Source organism: Lynx canadensis, chromosome E3, assembly GCF_007474595.2.
Source record: "Lynx canadensis isolate LIC74 chromosome E3, mLynCan4.pri.v2, whole genome shotgun sequence".
Lineage (NCBI taxonomy): Eukaryota > Metazoa > Chordata > Mammalia > Carnivora > Felidae > Lynx > Lynx canadensis.
In genome coordinates this window covers 39,586,126-39,606,589 of record NC_044318.1, presented here as the reverse complement: position 1 = coordinate 39,606,589, position 20,464 = coordinate 39,586,126, and the positions used below count along the sequence as shown (strand labels likewise).

Below are 20,464 nucleotides of genomic sequence, written 5' to 3'. Positions count from 1 at the left end.
TGAGTGAGCCCGGTCTCCGTGCCACCGACGGGCCGCACGGAAGGAGCAGGGGAACGCGGTATCTGGCGCATCTCCGCCTCTTCCCTTCTACGCGAGACCCCCGCTAAAGAGCCACCGCCCTCCTCCAAGCGCACAAAGTGCCACTGGCTGCGTGTGCGCCTCTCTGCGCACGTGCGTGGCAGGGACCCCTGCGGTCCCGGCAAGCGGCCAGGCTGCCCCTGCTCCGGCCGCCAGAGCACCGCGTCCCACCCCACACCCTGATCAGACGGCGTGGGCCTCTCTGCGGGGGTGACACACGTCACCGCAAGTGGGCGAGACGGGGCTCCCCCACCGGCTCCCTCACACCGCGTGATGGGTCCTGGTCCCACGGCCAACTCGAGAGCAGGGGTCCCTCAGTGCCAGCAGCAGCTGGCACGAGACTGAACTCGTCGGACACCGGGTCCCCCGGCAGAAGGAGCTCTGAGACTTGGCACGTGGTGGGCATCGCCACCCCACCCCTGCCCCAGACCCCCGTCCTCACCCCTACCCCGCACCCTCCCATGACATGTGCCGGGCAGCCGCCTCGGCCTCCCGGGGAGGAGGGGGAGGACACCCTCCTCTTCTCCTGGCACGGGTTCTGAGAGAGGCCAGAGGGAGGCCAGGGGAGTCTTGGCGATGAGAGAAGGAGCCAGGGCTGGGGAGCCCCCACACCCCCCCCCGCCCCACCGCAGGCCTGAACGGAGCAGGACCTGGTGTTTCGTCTGCTGCCACCTGCTGGGGGCCAGGAGGCACACAGCTCTCCACAGGGGACCCGGGCCTCTGAGAAGGGCTGGACAGGGTCCAGGCCCGACCCCCAGGGTGCACTGACCCAACCACCGCCTGCGCTCCCCAAAGGGGGCCGGCTGCCAATCGCGGGCACCTGAAGGCAGCGAGCTTCTCTCCACCCGCTTGTTGATGTTCCAGAACGGCCAGGGACAGGGAGCGGAGAGCCTGGCCGGGGAATGCCTGGCGGCCAGCCCCCCTGTGCCTGCTCCTCCCTGCAGGCAGCCGCTCGGGCCCTGGTGAGCCCTCACGGAGGTTACCAGAGCCGGTGAGACAGACCGCGCGCAGGCCCGGAAAGGTGAGACGGGTTAACCGTGCCAGCCCGTAGGTTCTCAAGTCACCCCCATCACCCCATCACCCCAAACGCGGCCCTGGAGGTGCCAGAACCGCGGGCCTCGTACTTAAGTGAGGAGGGTGCACACGGCACACGGACAAGAGGGAGCTCTCACGTAAAACACGCCAGGGAGGACCGAAGGGGTCAGAGAGCCTTCCCCACAAATCTCTCCTCGGTAACGTTTCACATGGCACCAGGTGTGCCGTAAGGAGATGACTATTAACACGCTGATACTTACGGCGACTCGCTGGGTGCGGCAGGAACAGCCGTTCAAACCACCACTGAAGGTCTGCACGCGACAGCACTGCCACGGCCCCTTGGCGGCCCCCCTCCCCCGGCCGCCGGTCGGGGCGCGGAGCCCGCACGCGCCGGGCCCGCCCGCACACTCACCTCCATCTCCGAGCTGTGCGCGTGCACCTTCTGGACCATGTCCTCGGCCTCACGCATCCGACGGGTCAGCTGGGGCGAGTACTCGGCCGGGGTCAGCTCGCTGTCGTAGGACCCCAGGATGGCACGCATGCCGTCTCGCTCCTGTGGGCGCACACAGCAGGCGGTCAGGCCGGGGACGGTGACGGGACACCGGAGGAACACGCACGACGTGACAGCAGATGCCACACGGAGGCAGCAGGAGGGTGGGCAGGCTGTCGGGCTGGAGGGTGGGGGGCTCATGTGGCTTCTCAAAGGGCTGAGGGGCGTTTGGATCCTCACAGAGCCCCGTGAGGCCAAGATGGGGCCTGAGCGGCTCTGAACCAGCAGCCCGAGCACAGGCCAAGGCCGGGCTGGACCCGGGTGCTCCCCACGACCGCCCGGCCTCGAGCTGAAGGGTCTATGGAGGCCTGTGGTGGCCAGAGACCCCTCCCCGGGCCTGCTGACTGCCCCGGCTGCGCAGAGGCCCTCTATCCCATCCCGCCAGCCCCGGGGGCCGCCAAACTCCAGACACGGTCCCAGGAACACGGCGGCAGCGGGACCAGGCCAGGCCGTGGGTTTGAATGCCCCACCGCCTGTGACTCCTGACCTGGCCTCCGGGCAAGGCCGCACGCAGCAGTCGGGAGAGAGGACAGATCCATCCAAGCAGCAGGCGACCGGGTGGGAGCAAGAAGCGGGATGCACGTTCCTTCCACCCAGACACGAACCGCCCCTGACTCCCCACTCGCCAGCTCTGGCCTTAGCAAGCTCCCTGTCTCCCCACACAGCTCCCAGGATGCCTGGGGCCCCGATCTCAGGCCACAGATGTGTCACTGGGCACCAGCCAGGCCCGGCACCCTTTCTCCGTTTCTTGCACAAAGGGAGAGCCCCCTGCAAAGACGCACCAGGTTTTGGGGAAGGATGTACCGATGCCACTGCATCAGGACCAAGCTCCACAGAGAAGCCACTGCTCAGGGCTGTCCTGCCAGAAACGCTTAAGGCTGAGTGTGAACCAGAGTCAGGGGCCCTGGGAGGCATGGGCGGCTTCTCCTGCCCAGGACTGGAAGATTCCTTCCTCAGATGTTCGAGCGGGGAGACAACCTTCTGGAGGCCAGCCAGGGAAGGTCGCAGAGACCCGGGGTGTCCCTAGGTCCAGCAGCCGAGCGGCTCTGGAGGGTCTGCACAGAGGGCACCCGTCCCCAGAAAGGAGCCTCTGTCTCCCCTGTGGGCTGCCCACCGTCCGTTCTCGTGCCCTGTGAACCTGGATTCTTCCTCGGCCCTAACACAGGCCTGAGCTGGGGCTGGCACCTACTCTCCCGCCCCACATTCTGCAGGCTGCTGTCACCTGGGAAGCCCGCAGGGAGAAAATCCCATCACCCCGCAGACACCCAGGTGTACCGGCGCACGCGTCTCAGAGCTTCACGTGGGCCAGTGTCCCGGGGGTCAGCTCCGCAGTCTGGGCTGGGGCCTGAGGGTCCATATCGCACTCAGGCGCCCAGAGATGCTGCTGTGGGACACGGAGCTCCGGGGCTCTGCCTGGGGCAGCACAGCCCAGGAAGGAAGGGTGGGCTGTGCACGGGCCAGGTCTGGCCCGACTCTGCTCCAGCCGGGCCCCGAGGCCGGAGCACTCATCCCCGGCGTCAGTTCCCAGATTAGTGGGTTAATCCCCGCTCACACACGGCGGACCTGAGGGCTGACGCCATCACGGATGCAGCGTCCACGCGCTGCCCCGTGAACAAGGCCCAGTGGCCTCAATCGTGTCGGCAAACACACCTCCACGGGTTCACGGCGCACCCGCTCCGGCCCCGGCACTGCCTGGCTCTGCGCGGCCTGGCTCCCGGCCGCTGTCCCATCAGGGCAGGGCGACCAGGCGCACCACAGGGACAGTCCGCACAGGCACCTTCACGGCCCTGAAACAGCCCCCCACTCAACGTCCTCTGGGTTGGAGAGGCCCCTTCTTCTCGGGTGGGACCGAAGGAAGGCACAGGGCTCGCGAGCCTCAGACTCGGTCTTCGCCCTGCCGCGACTGCACAATTAGCTGATGACAAGAAATTCACTGAGAAATTAAAGTTACAAATCCAACTGGAACTGGTCGCACGTCCGTGGGAAATTTGTTTCCACAGGAAGGTTTATCGAGTGTCACAATTTTATTGAAATCCTTTATCTTCGTATTGACTTTTATGGCTCGAGCTGGTTACCGGAGTCGTCCCTACCAGAGTGTGGGTGCCCCGGGGGGCCCGGGCGGGGGGACTTGCCTTCCTGAGCAAGCTGAGATCGTCTCCCTGATTGACCAATAAATCCCCACAACCCGCCTTCCAGGACGGCACTCTTCATCGGGTCTGCGGGCGCCTCGGCCGGCGAGGAGGAAAACGTCTGGGAGCAAGTTCGTCGTTCGTTCCCGTTAAAGATGTCGCTTTGTCATTACTAGGAAAAGCAAAAGACCAAGTGTGCTGGTTTTATTTGATAATGACTTTTTAATGACCAATTCCGCTTGTGGTAAAGTTTGCTTTGTTTCCACTTGAGCAAATACCGATGATTAATCTCTGAACAAACAGGCATCCGGTCTGCGAGGAGGCCTCAGAGACTCGCCCGAAGAAGTAGAAGGGGACACTTGCCGCCAGGCGCAGGGCAGTCCCGTGTGACTTCGAGCATGCCTGCTGGTCACAGAGTCATTGGCAGCTCCACGTGTGTTTGAGGGCAGGGTTGGTCGCCCACGCGCAGATCAACCCCAGGCCCGGCCCCGCCCCGCCCTCGCCGCCCCAGCCGTCTGGGAAGGAGAGCGCTGGCCCGGCAGCCTCGCGTGTGGGTAACAGTCACCGGCCCTCCTGCCCCCGGGCCTCCAGGACACGGAGCCTCCCTCCCCGCCAAGGGCTGACGGGCCAGTACCTGACTCCAGGACAGACGCAGGACTGACGGCTCAAGACCCTGCCTAGCCGTCCTGTCTTCCGGCCCACCTCCCCAACCAGCGCTGAGCCCCGCAGGCAGGTTGGTACCAAGGACAGGAGGAATCTTCTGGAAGCTCTGGAATGCTCCCAGTAAGGGGCCGGAACCTGAGGAGGGCAGAGACCAGGGGCTCTGGACAAACTAAATGCTCCCTTCCTCAGCAGAAATGAGGGGACAGGGCTGGTAGGCGGTGCTGTGCGACGGTGCACAGCCAGCCCCAACGCTGGGAATGAGTGGCCATCGAGGCAGGCCTCAGCCTTCTGGACAGGAAGCTGAGGCACAGGGGCTGCGCACGCACCAAGGGTCTGGGGTCTCCCGCAGTAAGGATGCCGACCCCAGGGGCCGTGGGCATGGAGACCGAGGATCCGCGGCAACCAGCTGACACGCTCTGGAAAGCCAAGAGCATTTGAAAAACATGCCCTACTTTGTCGGGCTTGTATCTACTGATGCGGTAGCCAGAGCCCCTCTGCGGGCAGCTCAGAACAGCGAAACCAACGCTGGCGGGCCCCGGACGCGGGCCTTCCCCCCGACCCCGGCGGTATGCATCTCAGCCGCGGCCGCTCCCCACCGCCCAAAGTACCCTCCACCAGGAGCGGTAACTTCTTCTCCATGGGGCTGGGCAGACAGGTCTGCCTGGGAAGACGACGTCCACTGTCCTCCCTGCCCTTGGGGCCCACACTGACCGGGCCGTGCTAGCCAATCCTGCCTCTGTCCCAAGGACAGCTCTGTTCACGGGACAGGCCTGCCAGCAGCAGGCCCCACTGCCACCTCTCACCCCTGGCTGGTCCCGGGGACCCAGACCCCCGCCTCCGCAGTCCCACGGGCCATGGTCACCAACGCAATGCCCAGGGACACTAGCGCTCCAGCCCCCAACGCTGGGCCAGGATGCAGGCTTTTGTAATTTCCCCGAGAGGGTGCAGGAAGGAGGGAGGACACGGGGAAAGGTGCAAAGTCCAAAAAACCAGTGAGGGACATCCAGCAGGCACAGCCCCTGGGGCCTCTCTTCTGGGGTCAGTGGTCTCTCTTCCGGCCGTCTCCTCCCCTCCAGCCCAAAGCCTTCCTGTTCTGAGGCCAGGGAGGCGCGTCTGACCCTAAGCCCCCACATCACAGACCGAGCCCCCGACATGAAACCCTGACCGGTGCAAACCCTGGGTGACAGATCCCCTGGGGTGCCCCTCTTGGGGCTCCTCCCGCGTGTGCCCAGACAGCAAACCCCAGCAATCCCCAGGCGGCGGCAGCCGCAGGCACCGCGGAGTCTGGTTCAGGGCTCAGAGCCTGCCTCCTCAGGCAATGCCAGGCCACGACGGGGACAGAGGCCAGAGGGGAGGTGATGCTCCTGCGCACGATCGCCCTGACTGGTGTCGGATGAGCTGTGTCCTCCTGGGTTCCCAAAGACCAGAGCCGCCCTACTCCACGGGCTCCAGGGCACAGACACCCCGGCACGTGGTCCTAACAAACACTGCCCCTCGCACGTGCCCCCCTCACATAAACTGACCCCTGAGTCTCCTGGGCTCCTCCTGAGTCCAGGGGGCGCGGCCGGCCCTGGAGCCCGGAGCAGGAGTCTCCCGGGGAGGGACTGGAATCAGTCCCTTCCTGCAGGTGCCCGAACCGGGTGGGAGACGAGAGCAGAGAACAGGACCAAAAAAGTCGGTATCCACAGGGGGCAAACCTTACAAGGAAACAGATGCTGGTACCTACCCACACAGGCACACACAGCGCTGACTGCCGGCGAATTAACTGTGCGCAGCACCCGAGACCACAGTGCGAGCAGGCTCGTGGCAGGAGCACACGCAGAGATCCCGGCTGGGAAAGCAGGGCCACGCTCTGCCCATCAAACAAGTTCCAAAGAGAAAGTTCTAAGGACCGTAAGGTAACGGTAAAAAATACAAATAAATCACACAAGAAAAATGAAAATAGACCAGCAAGCACTGGAATTAGGAGAATTAGACCCACAGTACTCAGGTAATAAAATAATCGGAAGCGGAAATAGAAAACATGCACGGTACACTCAAAACAATAAAGAAAAGGACTTAAATTATTAGCGAGAAACAGGACATCAAAGAAACAAGCAAATTCAAAAACAAAACCAAAATGCAAATTAAATAAAGCTCAACAAGGTAAAATAACAATTCAAAGACGTAAACAAGTAGAACAGCGATTCAGATGTGGCTGAAATCTGAGGAACAAAGCAGAAAGCAGACAAAGGACAAACCGGAAAGAGGAGGCAGCGGCTGGGTGACGGCAGCACTGGGAGGCTGAGGGTTTCTATCAAAATCAGGGAGAAACGGCACCTCGGACGGAGGGCAACAGTCAAGGTCACAACGGCTGAGAAACTTCCAGAATGGATCAGAAGCGCCCACCCTCAGCTGCAGAAGATCGCAGACCTTGCAGAGTGCGCGAGGGGCGGGGGCGGGTGGGGTGCGCCCTGGGAGGGCAGACACCCACATGCGTGGATGCGGCCCCCGCAGCAGGCTGGCCACGGGAAGGCCGCCAGACGTGCCCGTCCGCGGCGACACACAGTCTGGGGCGGTAGGGAGCTGCTCACCAGCAACGACTTCACTGGAGGAGAGCACACAAGACGTATGGCCGAAGGCAAGTGGTCACGGAAGCCAGACCGAGAAAGAAGAAAGGAACAGGAGCGACGCGCTAGCGCCACGTGCTACCCCAGCCATAACTGTGAGAGCGCAGGGCGCCTGACTCATGGGTGGGGGAGGAAAAGGCAGAATGAACCCGCTCGTCACCCACTCACAAGAAATGAGCGGCGACCAACACTACATGCTTAAATACCTATGAGATGCTAAGGCTGCAAGGAGGTGTGGGGCACAACACTTTTCTTAAGGAGATACGGGAGCAAACCATGCGCATGTGCACACACCCACACCCACGCGGCCTGTGCAAGCCGAACCAGACCCCTGGCGGCCTCCAGGCAGGTGTGCGGGGGGGGGGGGGGGGGGGGGCAGACAGGGCAGGGACAGGTGAACTTCTTACTGCCTACTCGTTCAGGATTTCATGACTTCTCAACTTCTCTACTGAAAAAATACCAATTAAAAATAGAAATTCAGGGGGGAAAAGAATATAACATATAATAAAAGCATTTAAGGGAGGCCTGAAGCCTTAAATTGCTCCCAAAGGGATAAAGATATCATTACCCACTCTATTAAATATGCCCAGGAACCTCTAAAAGAGAAGAAACCAAGAAAAATATAAAAGGGAGGGAAAAAGATGCAAGAAAAAAAGAGCACAGCAGGAAACTTATGAATTCAGTGTCTACATTAGAAAAGCTGAAAGCTGAAAATTAATGAGCCAGCAACCAAGTTAAAAATAAGAAAAAGAATAAAACGACACAGGCAAAGAGTGTGAGGATGGAAACAACGGATGGGGCAAAAATGGGTAAGAGAAAACGAAGACAGACACGTGTCAACAGAAACTTCCCCAACTGAGACGCAGAGAGAGAAATGATGAGGAAAGCTGCGCCCCAGAAGAACGAGGGCCAGTTACGAAAGGGGTAGGCTCTGCACCATGACGGTAGGAGCAGAGGAAACACCCCTCTGAACGGGAGACTTTCCAGAACGCCACCCGACCCCAGATCCAGGGAGCTCAGAGGACCATAAGCAAGATAAACACCAAAAAACCTACACCCGGCAAATCATATTCAAACCCTGAAAACCGAAGACGGAGAAATCCCACCAGAGCCAGGCAGCACGTGAGAGACCGGGGCCGGGGGCGGGGAGGGACGTCTACTTGAGCAGAGAAAAACCTGCCTCGCCCAGAACTCTGCATCCAGTGAAATCACCCTTCAGAAGCGGAGGGGAAATAAAGGCATCCTCAGACAAAAACAGCACGCAGGATCCGTCAGGGTACACCTGCCCCACAAGAAATATTAAAAGGTGCGTAGCAGTCCGAAGTCGGATCGGTGTAAAGAAAGGCAGAGCTTCAGAGAAGGAGCAGGTGAGGGGCAAGTAGTCTCTCTCACCTTCCGGGTCTTACCTGCTCTAACAGACAATGCTCACAGGAGCAGGGGTAGCAAGGCCTCAGGAGACCAGCGCTGTCATAAGGGACGGGGGGAGGGGACTTGGGACACCTGGTGCAAGGCACCGCACTACCTGTGCGGGGGGACAGTACCGTCTAAGGATGGACTCAGACTTCCGCCAAGCTGCCAGTTCTGGGGTGAGCATGACAACACAGGCCTTAAGACCTGTAACTCATGAGTTACCAGAGAAAACGAGAGAAAAACAGAGTCCCATGAAATGCTCGGCTAAAACCAAACAAGGCACATGGACACAGAAGAGTCAAAAGGGACCAAAGAACAAGTGTCCACGTGGAAAATGCGAACCACATCACAGCGGCCAAACAAAGTGCCTCGGTATCACTGCGAGCGATCTAAACACGCCAACTGGAAGATACCGTCAACGTGGATTAGAACGGGTCCAATTACATGTCTATAAAAAACCTACTGCACATATACAAACACAGACAGAAAAGTTAAAGGGTGGAGAAAGATACGTCGTGCTAACGTCAGTCAAAAGACAGCAAAGCTGAAGGGGAAGCTTTACCAATCTTGGGCCAAGCAGACCTCAGGACACAGAAACACCTATGGAGATAAGAGGGGGACTACATAATGATAAAGGGGTCAATATTCCCCCAAAGATTTACCAATCCTAAACACGTATGCACCTTACAATAGAGGGTCAAAATACGTGAGGCAAAACTGATAAAACTTCAAGGAGAAACAGACATATCTCCCGGTGTAGCTGGAGACTTCCATGCCCTCCATCAGTAATTGACAGATCCAGGAGGCAGAAAATCAGTAAGGATGTAGTTGAACCAAATAGCACCATCAATCAACTGGATCTAATTGACATTGATAAAATACTTCATACGCCAACGGTAGGACACACATTCCTCTCCAGCTCGCGTGGAACATTCACCAAGACAGACCACACTCTGGGCCGTAAAACACAACTAAACACACTGAAAGGGGCAGAAATCATACCAAGTAAGCTTTCAGAGCACTCTAGAATCAAAATGGAAATCAGTAATAGAAAGATGGCTGGAAAATCCCAAAATATTTAGAGATTAAACAACGCTTATCTAAATAACACACGGGTCACAGAAATCCTAAGAGAAATGTGACAGTATTTTTAACAAGATGAAATGAAAACCAACTTATCGCAACGTGTATTAAAAGCAGGGCTTCGAGGGAATGGATAGCACTGAATGCTATTTTAGGAAAGAAATCTAAAATCAATCATCAAAGCTTCTGTCTTAGAAAACGAAAGAAAGAAGAGTAATGTAAGCCTAAACCAAGCAAAAGAAAAGAAATGATGAAAATTAGAACAGAAATCAGTGAAATTGAAAACAGGAAAACAATTGAGAAAAATCAACAAAACCAAAAGTTGGTTCTTTGAGAAGATCAACGACATTGAAAAGCCTCTAACAGGCTGACCGCGTCACAACCAGAGAAGACAAGACAAAACAGAAAAGACACAAATTGCTAACATTGGATGTGAGAGAAAGGTCATCACTATCAATCCCAGTAACGTGAAAAAGAGTAAGATTATTAGGAACAAATCCGTGCCCCAAAACTTCGTAACTTATGTGTAATGGACCAAATCCTTAAAAGGCACAAATGATCGCAATTTGCAAGAAGAGAAACAGAAAATCTGAGTTGGCTTCTGTCTATTGAATGACGTTGAATTGATAATAACCTTCCTAAAAAGAAGGCACCAGACTCCAATGGTTTCCCTGGTGAATTCCACCAACTATTTAATCAAGAAATTATACCAACTCCTTAAAATCTCTTGCAGAAGACAGAAGCAATCATACATACATGTTCGCAAATGATATTTACGTATCAGCATAAATAACACGTATTTGCCAAAACTCACAGACCCGCACAAGAGTAAACCTTACTATAAACCATGGACGTTAATTAGAGATAACGTACCCATACTGGTGTATTCATCGTGTCAGACATGCCCCGGGAAAATTCAGGATGTTAGTGTTAGGCGAAACTGTGGGGAGGGGGAAATAATACAGAAGCCATCTCTGTACCATCTTCTCCACTTTTTTGTAGACCCAAAACTGTTCCAAAGGAAAAAAAAAGTACAAAGAGCTGGAGAGGAGAAAGTGGACAAGGGACTGGCCCCAGGAAGGGGGTGACTTACTCATGAGCTCACCCGGTGCAAGTCAAAAGGCAGCACAAGTACAGGCTCAAAGGGCGTGGGTGGCCAAACGAGAATTCCATACCCGGCAAAAGAATTTTTTTTTTTAAGTTTATCTACTTATTTTGAGAGAGAGGGGCAGAGTCCCAAGAAGGCTCCACACTGTCAGCACAGAGCCCGACGTGGGGCTTGATCCCACAAACCACGAGATCATGACCTGAGCCAAAATCAAGAGTCAGACCCTCAACCGACTGAGTCACTCAGGTGTTCCCCAGCAAAGTATTCTTTAGAAGTGAACGTGTAATGAATACAGCGTCACACTAGGAAAAACTGAGGTAATCCCTCAGCATCAGATCCATACCAAAGGAAATACTTACTGAAGGGCGTGCCGCAAGCAGAAGGTAAGTGATCCAGATGGATGCCTACAGAGGCTGGCGGGTAACCAACAAACATGCGTAAATGTGAATGAACACATAAAGACCACAGTAACAAACTGGACGATCACATGCAAAAGAATGAAATCGGACCACTTTCTTACACCACACACAAAAACAACCTCAAAATAGATTAAGGATCTTAAATGTGAGACTTGGAACCCATGAACTCCTAGAGGAGAACGCAGGTAGCAACCTCCCTGACATCGGCCGCAGTAACTTTTTTCTAGACGTGTCTCCTGAGACAAGGGAAGGAAAGGCAAAATTACCTATTTGGACTACATCATAATAAAAAGCTTCTGCCCAGAGGAAGGAGACAGTCAACAAAACTAAAAGATAACCTACAGAATGGGAAAAGATATTTGCAAATGATGTATCTGATAAAGGGTTAATATCCAAAATATATAATGAACTTACGCAACTCAGCACTCAAAAAACAAATAATCCAATTAAAAATGGGCAGAAAACACGAACAGACATTTCTCCAAAGGAGACATCCAGATGGCCAACAAACACATGAAAAGATGCTCAACATCACTCATCATCAGGGAAATGCAAATCAAAACTACAATGAGATACCCTCTCACACCTGTCACGGTGGCTGAAATCAACAACACAGGAGACAGCAAGTATTGGTGAGGATGCAGAGAAAGGGGAATCCCCTTCCGCTGCCGGTGGGAATGCAAACTGGTGCAGCCACTGTGGAAACAGAATGGAGGTTCCTCAAAAAATTAAAACTAGTATGACCACATCCAGGAATTTCACCACTGGGTATTTACCCAATGAATACGAAAACACTAATCACAAAGGATACATGCCCCCACCCCTACGTTTACTGCATTGTCTACAACAGCCCAGATACGGAAGCAGCCCAAGCATCCACTGATAGATGAACAGAGAAAGAAGACTTGATCTCGGCTCAGGTCAAGGTCTCGCGGTTCGGGAGACGGTGCGCTGCGTCAGGCGCAAAGCCTGCTTAAGACTCTCTCTCTGTCCCCACCCCACGTGCCTCCACACGCTCTCTCAAAACAAATAAGCAAAACATTAAAAAAAAAGTAACAACAATAGCTTCTCACTGTGTGTGTGTGTGTGTGTGTGCGCGTGTGCGCGTGTAAAGAACATAATAATAGTCCATACGTAAAGCAAAAAGGTCAACAGATGTCATGTTTTAAGGTTCCTTGAATTATCCAGGAGAGAGAGAAGTATTCAGTTTTATTAGACTCTGATAAAGAGCCTATGTTATAATTACCAAAATAGTCCCTAAAGATTACACTAAAGCATATGCTACTACAAGATAACCAGGGGGAAATGGTTTAGTCTGCGACAGGTATTAATTAAAAAAAAAAAAAAAAAAAGACCAGCAGAAGGCAAATAAAAAGACGGTTAATTTCAAAACAAATTCATCATTAATTGCAACTAAAATATCTCAACTAAAAAAAATAAAGATTTTCAGACTGAATAAAATACAAAGCCTAACCTGTGCAGGAGCAATATCATAATAAAATAAGGAACAAAGACTCAAAGTAAAGCCTGAGAAAGTGGAAGGCCCAAATGCTGTACAAACGCAAGTGGAGGGATCTGTATTAATATCACACAAAGGAGATTCAAGGACCAAAAGGATCTAAGAAGACTACTTCATAACAACAAAAGGCTAAATGGACCAGGAGATAATTGTTTGCAGCCTATATGGGCCTAATGAGGCAGTGCCAGAAGACACTCAGTAACTGACCACATTAAAAGGAAAAACAGACAAACTGAGACTCAAGCTGGCATATTCCAACACAACTCCCTCAGGATCAGAGAGAAAAAGAGGGAGACCTCACTGGGGGCACGGAAAGTGTGAACAGCACGACTGGCAACCGATCCACGGTGTTGATTAAGGCACCGCATGCAGCCAGTGAGGAACACGTGTCACTCTGAAGTGTGCACGGGCCGGTCACAAACCCTGACTTCTACGCAGTCCCTCCAGCAAGTCTCAGCAAATTTCAAAGGACTGATATGAGGTATGGGCTCAGAAAACAATGAAATTGGGCTATCAATGAATAACGAGGTGATCACAAAATGTTGGAAATTGAGAAATTTATTTCTAAATAACCTAGTGGTCAAAATAAAAATCACAATCGAGGGGCACCTGGGTGGCTCAGTCGGTTAAGCATCCGACTTCGGCTCAGGTCACAATCTCATGGTTTGTGGGTTCGAGCCCCACATCAGGCTCTGTGCTGACAGCTCGGAGCCTAGAGCCTGCTTCTGATTCTGTGTCTCCTTGTCTCTCTGCTCCTTCCCCACTCATGCTCTCTCTCTCTCTCTCTCTCAAAAACAAACAAACATTAAAAAAAATTTTTTTTAATCACAATTGAAACTGATAAATATTTTGAAATGAATGATGAGAAAAATACAATGTTATCAGAACTACAGCAGGCATGTATGTTTATAGCCCAGAACACAGAGAAGAAAGTTAAAAACCGATCATCTACATAGCTCAAAAGTTAGAACAAATTAAAAAGGAAAAGGAAAAAATATGAAAACAGAAATTAATGAAACAGAATGCACATGACACAGAATCAAGAATGCTAGAAGTTGGTTCATTCCAGTGACTACTAACACGGATAAACGTGATGAGACAGCTTGAGAGAGAGCAAATACGTAACCAAACAACCAGACTGAACAAGAGGACGAAGCCGCAGGTCATGGAGACGACTGGTCATCCAGAAACAAAATTCAAATGACTTCAAAGCTGTTGAAAGAAATCAAAGCCCCAATTTAAAATCTTTCCAACCCAGAAACCCCACAGGCCCAGATGCCTTCACTGCTGAAATTTACCCAACACTTGAGGAAATACCCCCGATCTCATACATACTGTTACAGAGAAGAGAAAGAGAACTCCCTGACTCGTTCTATAAAGTCAGAAAAACCATGACAGCAAAACTTGATGAGAACATAATAAGAAATGAAAATTAAGAGGCACCTCCCTGGGTGGCTCAGGCAGGTCTTGATTTCGGCTCAGGTCACGATCTCATTTATGGTTCACGAGTTCAAGCCCCATGTCGGGCTCTGCACCGGCACCGCAAAGCCAGCTTGGGATTCTCTCTTTCCCCATCTCTCTCTGCCCCTCCCCTGCGTATTCACTCTCTGTCTCCGTCTCTCTCTCAAAAATAAATAAACTCAAAAAAATAAACTTAAAAAGAAATGAAAATTAATCATCGAAATCTCTCATAAACACAGAGGCAAAATCTCCAACCTACTCATTAGCAAACCAAACTAAACATTACTTAGGAAGGAAAAGCCATAGTCAGGTTTGCTTATTCCTGAAAAGCACGTTTGGTTTAACATTTGAAAATCAATTAATTTAATTTTCCACATTAATGGAGTAAAGAAAAATCATATGATCAGCTCAGTATATCCAGAAAAAGCCTTTGATTAAAATTCAACATCTATTCATGATGAAAACAATAAACAAAAACCCTCTTAGCAAATGAGGACTTGGAAGGGAGCTCCACCATGGCCTGAAACAGTGAAGTGTGAACATTTTCCTTCACCAGCTACCAAAACGCTTCTGTCCAGAACAGTGTTGGAGGTGATAAGCAGCAGAATAAGGCAAGAACAGTCACAAAGGTGACTGGAAAGAATTAAAAAACTATTATGAGTAGGTGACACAGAAAATCCAATGGAATCCACAAAGAACTTATTAAAATAAGTTTAGAATGTTGCTGGATCAAAGTCAATAATCAAACTTTAATTCTATTTCTATGTGCCAGCAACAAATAGTTGTAAAATTACACTTTAGAAAAGATGCCATGTACACTGTCAAACAAACAAACAAAAAAACACAACAATACAAACCTATGAGATGTCCACCTAGAAAACCTTATAAAACAGAGAGAAAACAAAGATGCCCTAAAAACACAGAAGCACACGTCATGTTCATGGATCGGATGCGCTCTTATGAAGACGGCACTTAATCAGCGCACTCCCAGCAGACAGCTCGGCGGGTTTACTGTAGAAACGGACAGACTGGATTCCAAACTCGACATGCAAACGTAAAGGGTCACCTCCAGGCAAGGCGGCTGGGGAGGGGGTGCTGGCTCTATCAGGTAACAGGGCTGAGGAGAGTCCCAGCGACTAAGGCAGTGTGGTCTGGGTAAAAAGAGACAGAAACAGACCAGTGCAGATGTGCACTCTGATTTCACCACATAAGCAGCCCAGCAGGCAGTGAGAAAGGAAGGGTCTCGATAAACACCATTGTGGGGTGGGGGTGGGGGGCAGAGCCCGCCGTGGCACATTAAGCTTCACGTGGTGAGGTTAAGTGTGGAAAGGCCAAACAATAGAGAGGATAATACTGAAGCATACGTCCGTAACTGTGGGGCAGACGACGGTTTCCTAAAGAGGGCACAGGAGATGATAACCATCAAGGAAGGTTCACATGGATAAATTAGATGGCATTAAAGTTAAGACCTTCTTTTAAGTTGCAGAGAGTGAAAACCTGACTCAGAGAGAAGGCATCTGCAACGCAAACAGCTGAGAAAAGGCTGGTGTGCAGAATCCATGCAGAATTCGTACGGGTCATAAAGAAAACGGCAGAAGGGAGAAAACGAGACCACGGACGTGCCAGGGGCCTCACCAGAGCGAGCCGCACACGCCCGGTAATCACGCGAAGGGGTGTCGTCCCCATCCACACCCTGGGAAATGCAAACTGGAGACACGAGGAGGTCCCACCACCCACCCTGGAACAGCCGCCAGCGCGTGCGGCTCTGGAGCCCCAGGGTGCTGTGCGCACTGACGCCAGCAGCTGGGCGGCTGGGACCCCACGGACGTGCCCGTGGTGGGGCAGCTGTGCTCCCGGGTGCCCGGACACAAACGCAGATCTCCGTGCAACAAAAGACGAGAATGTTCACCCCGACGTTCACACGTACCAAGAAATGAAGAAACTCAACGTTACGTGTGAATGCATAAAAAAGAATACTATGCTCTACTCCACTCGTAAAACACAGAAGAAGTAACTGCCCACAGAAACGTGGTTTTGAGCAAAAGAAAGCAAATACAAAAGACGACACATCGTACAATTCCATTTACACACAACTTACAAACGGGGAAGGCAGGGCTGTGGTGTTAGAAACAGGATGGGGTGGCTTGGAGGGAGCACAGCGGGAGAGGAGAGCTTTCTGGAGCTGGTGACGCACGGCTCTCCGTCTGGGAGGTGGAGCGCCACGGACCAGCGAGGAGACAGCCGCCTCCACGGAAAAGCTGGCCCACAGTGCCCCGCGCCACCGTCACCGTCTGACCAGAGGGGAGCGGGAAGGCCCCGGGCCCCGCCCCCAGCAGCTTGCTGGGGGCCTCGGGTCCTCCCGGGTCCTCCCGGGTCCAGGGCTGCCGCAGTGCTGTCCCGGGGCGCAGTGTCAGCCCCTGACAGCACGCCTTCCCCGCCTCTGGGCCCAACTGCCTTCCCGGCCGCCTTCGCTCTCACGGCTCCCTTACAGGGTCCCCTGGCCGCCCAGGACGGCAGGGCCGCACTGACAGAGCGCTCCAGAGTGGGCCCGACACGGGGACGGCCACCGGGCCTGGAGGTGCCCGGGGGGTCATCGTGCTCCTCCCGAGGGCCCTGGGCTGGCGCCTGCTGCACAGGACCCACACCGGCATTTCAACCTGCTGATGAAAAGCTCTGCAGCGCCCCTGTGGGAAGGAGAAGGGATCAAGGGAGACTCCCCAAAGCGATTTCACCGGGATCTCACACTGCTCTATCCCAATCCCCTTCCGGGGCCCAGGCCGGCTCCCCACGGCCAGAGGAGCCCCCTCCCCCTCCCAGCCTGCTCCCCCCCGCACCGCGAGGCCTGGATCAGAGGGGCCCCCGCACCGCGAGGCCGAATTAGACGGGCCTGCCTTTCTTCCCTGGAAGGGCAGGGCACAGGCAGCCGAGCTCCAGCGTGCTCCCTGCATGTGAGGCGCCCAGCAAGGCCATCTCCACGCCATGGCTCACCGTGCCTATTCCTCACCGCAGAGAACCCAGCGCCGGGAACCCAACAGGCGTTCAGTGAGTATCTGCTCAACCGAAGCACGAATGAACCAGCCGATCAACCCACTTTCAGAGCAAATGGGAGGCAGGCGCTCACTCTCTCAGAGGAGGAAACAGGCTTTCGAGTTCAGTGACTTGCGGACTGAGCCGAGGTCTGAACCCAGCTCAGCGAGAAGCAGGAGCCCGACGCTCGGTTGTCGTGCTGAAGGCGACACGGACACCGGGATGGAGACGCGCTTTATAAACCCGGGTACAGGACGGCTCCTGGCCCGCGTCCCTGGGATCGCGGAGCGAAACATCCCGGGCAACGGTGACCCCAAGGCCTTCACCACTCACCAAAGCACGCAAAGCCGGAGTTTCCAGGACGCAGGACGTGACCCAAATAGCTCTAATTTAAGAAGGCTCTTCTCAAGCTGGAAGGTCAGACACCAGACAGGCTTTGTCCTCACGGAGCTGACCATTGCTCTGCTGACCAGGCAGAAACCCACACAAGATGGGCTCCGAGCACGATGACTGACCAACTGGGAAGCACCCCCAGTGAGGCCACGGGAGGCTGCTGCTTCGTGTCCCACACAGAAAGTTCCGTCCGGTGTCGCACGTGCCCATCCGGGGTCGGGCCAGCCCCAGAGGGAGCCCCGCGCTCCCAGACTCAGCCCCGGAGGGGACAGGAGGTGAATGCCACAAGAACCCAGAAGGGATGAAGACAGCATGGGGGAGGTGGGGGGGGGCAGGGGCACCCCTGGAGGGACCCCACGGCGGCACACAGGGCGCGAGAGCAGCACAGAAGGACACCGACTGTCCAAGTCCCACCTTCCACCCGCACCGGCACTTGCGTGCGCGGGCACGCCCCCACACCTGGGTCCTCGGGGGGTCACAGGACCACTGCTCTCACACACGTCAGGGTCTCAGCACACGCTTGCGGACACCTCCGCGGGGTCCAGGACAGCGGACGGTTCACACCCCAGCTCGGCCACTTTCACTCACTCAACAGACGTCACCGGCTGCCAACCACGGGGCCAGGGAACGGCAACGGACGAGAAGGCGCGCTTTCCGCACTTCACGCCGCCATGTTAGCGCCAGACGCCTGGACCCCAGGCCCCGATCAGCCGCAGTAGAGGCACAAGCAAGAGGCAGAGCCGGTCTGGGCCTCAGCTGGGTCAACTGCGAAAGACCAGAAATTTCCTACCACGGGCTTATTTTTAGAACCAAATAAGATCGTTTATTTAAAACTCATAACATCAACTTTTAAATTTCAGCTTATTATCACTGTCCCCGCCCCCCCCCCCCCCCCGTTCTCGAATGTCCTCCCCACTAAAAACCGGAACACACAGCTGGTTATACCCACTCAACCTCCCCACTCAGAACAAACACAGCCCCTCAAGGACGCCCTTCCCAAGCTACCCACTGGACAGGGGCCTGCCAGGGGGCAGGGGGGGTGTCCCAGAACTGGGACCTGCTGGGGGACCCACTCGGATCATGGGGGGTTGTCCCAGGAGGGGAGGCCTGCTGGTGGGGGCAGGGGGTGTCCCAAGAGGGGAGTCCTGCTGGTGGGGAGGGTGTGTCCTAGGACGGGAGGTCTGCTGGTTGGGGTGGGGGGGGACGTGTCCCAGGAGGGGAGGCCTGCTGGTGGGGGGGGGGCTGTCCCAGGAGAGGAGGTCTGCTGGGGGGGCAGAGGGGTGTCCTAGGACGGGAGGCCTGCTGGGGGACCCTCTCAGGGCATGGGGGGCTTGTCCCAGGACGGGAGGCTTGCTGGTGGGGGGGGGGGGGTGTCCCAAGAGGGGAGGCCTGCTGGTGGGGAGGGGGGTTGTCCCAGGAGGGGAGGCCTGCTGGGAGACCCTCTCAGGGCATGGGGGGCTTGTCCCAGGACGGGAGGCTTGCTGGTGGGGGGGGGGGGGTGTCCCAAGAGGAGAGGCCTGCTGGTGGGGAGGGGGGTTGTCCCAGGAGGGGAGGCCTACTGTTGGGGGGGGGGGGGTGTCCCAGGATGGGAGGCCTGCTGGGGGACCCTCTCAGGGCATGGGGGGCTTGTCCCAGGACGGGAGGCCTGCTGGTGGGGGGGGGGGTGTCCCAAGAGGGGAGGCCTGCTGGTGGGGAGGGGGGTTGTCCCAGGAGGGGAGGCCTACTGTTGGGGGGGGGTGGTGTGTGTCCCAGGATGGGAGGCCTGCTGGGGTCCCTCTCAGGGCATGGGGGGGTTGTCCCAGGATAGGGGCCTGCTCGGGAGTCTCTGGCCACACTCTGTGGTCCACCCTCCAGCCATCATCACACCTTCCTATTTAGGTCACGATTCTGCCTCCCTGACCACACCACAAAGCTCCCACAGAGCAGGTGAGACATTCTTTCCCTTTCACTGCTGAATTCTCAACACCCAAGACAATACTTGGCAAGGAAAGATGTTAAAAATATATTTGCTAAGCCAATCACAGTACTCGGCAAAAGGGCTCTGTGCCCGGCCCTCCCAGCGCGCGATCCTCGGGGTCTAGGGACCACGGGCCCCTCGGGCCGGGCCACCTGCCTGAATGCCCCTTCGGCAGCCCTGAGTGTGGCCCATAGACTTGCGAGGGCTGGGAAGGCATCCCTTCTGCCCTGGCTCCTCCAGGCCCTTCCCAGGCTCCGGGGGAAGGGGTCGGCCACGGCCGTGTCCCCGTGGCCCGTGCTGGCACTCGGGACCGAGGGAGCAGTCAGGCCCCGCGGGGGCCCGCAGCCAAGGGCACTCGGGCCCCCGACTCTAACTCACACGTGACAGCTTCCTGACCTGGGCCTGGAGAGGACCCGAATGCGTGGCTCCGTGTGCACACTGAGCTTCCCCCACTCAAGGTACCCACGAACCCGACGCCCACTCCCGGCTTCGGCCCCGTCCCTCCACTGGCCGAGGAGGCTCAAAGCAGCACTGGTCCTGGAGGGGACAGCTCTGCCAAGGCCTCTGCGTGCGAATGCCCTCAGAGGCCGGGGACGGGGTGGGGGGGAAGGGGGACCCAGCTGCCATCTCGTCCCCTCCAGGCCCACCTGACACTGAACAGGACGGCAGGGCTGGAGGACTCGGGGACGAAAGCTGCTCTCACCCCAACTCAGCTGAGGCTTGAAGGACAAATCTGCCACAGAACGGAGAAGGCCTGCAAGGAGAAACCCGACAGACTCACACTTCCCTTTGTGGGGAAAACAGGGGCACCCCGCGGGACCGCGGACACAAGCGCCGGGGATCCCCAAGCGGGGGTCAGAGGGAGAAGAGAAAAACAGAGGCCGCCCGCCCTGTGCTCACAGCAGCAGCGTCCCGGCCCCAGGACCGCTGGGCAGCCCTGCAGACCGGGCCGGAGCACTCTCCAGGCCCCAGGCCCGGGGGCCCCAAAGGGACCCGACCGATGGCTGCCTGTGGCCTGTGGCA

At 55.5% G+C, this 20,464-nt stretch overlaps 1 protein-coding gene across 2 annotated transcripts in view; it reads right to left on the bottom strand.

Moving 5' to 3' along the window:
- The window catches only part of MAD1L1 (mitotic arrest deficient 1 like 1), a 321,549-nt gene that overhangs the window by 149,515 nt on the left and 151,570 nt on the right, over nucleotides 1–20,464 (bottom strand). The window contains exon 12 of one of the 2 annotated variants that reach the window (XM_030300339.1): nucleotides 1,526–1,666. The exons of the other annotated variant lie outside the window; for it this stretch is intronic. Coding sequence (XP_030156199.1) covers nucleotides 1,526–1,666 — 141 coding nt within the window. The remainder of the gene's footprint in view (nucleotides 1–1,525; nucleotides 1,667–20,464) is intronic. 2 annotated transcript variants of the gene reach the window in all.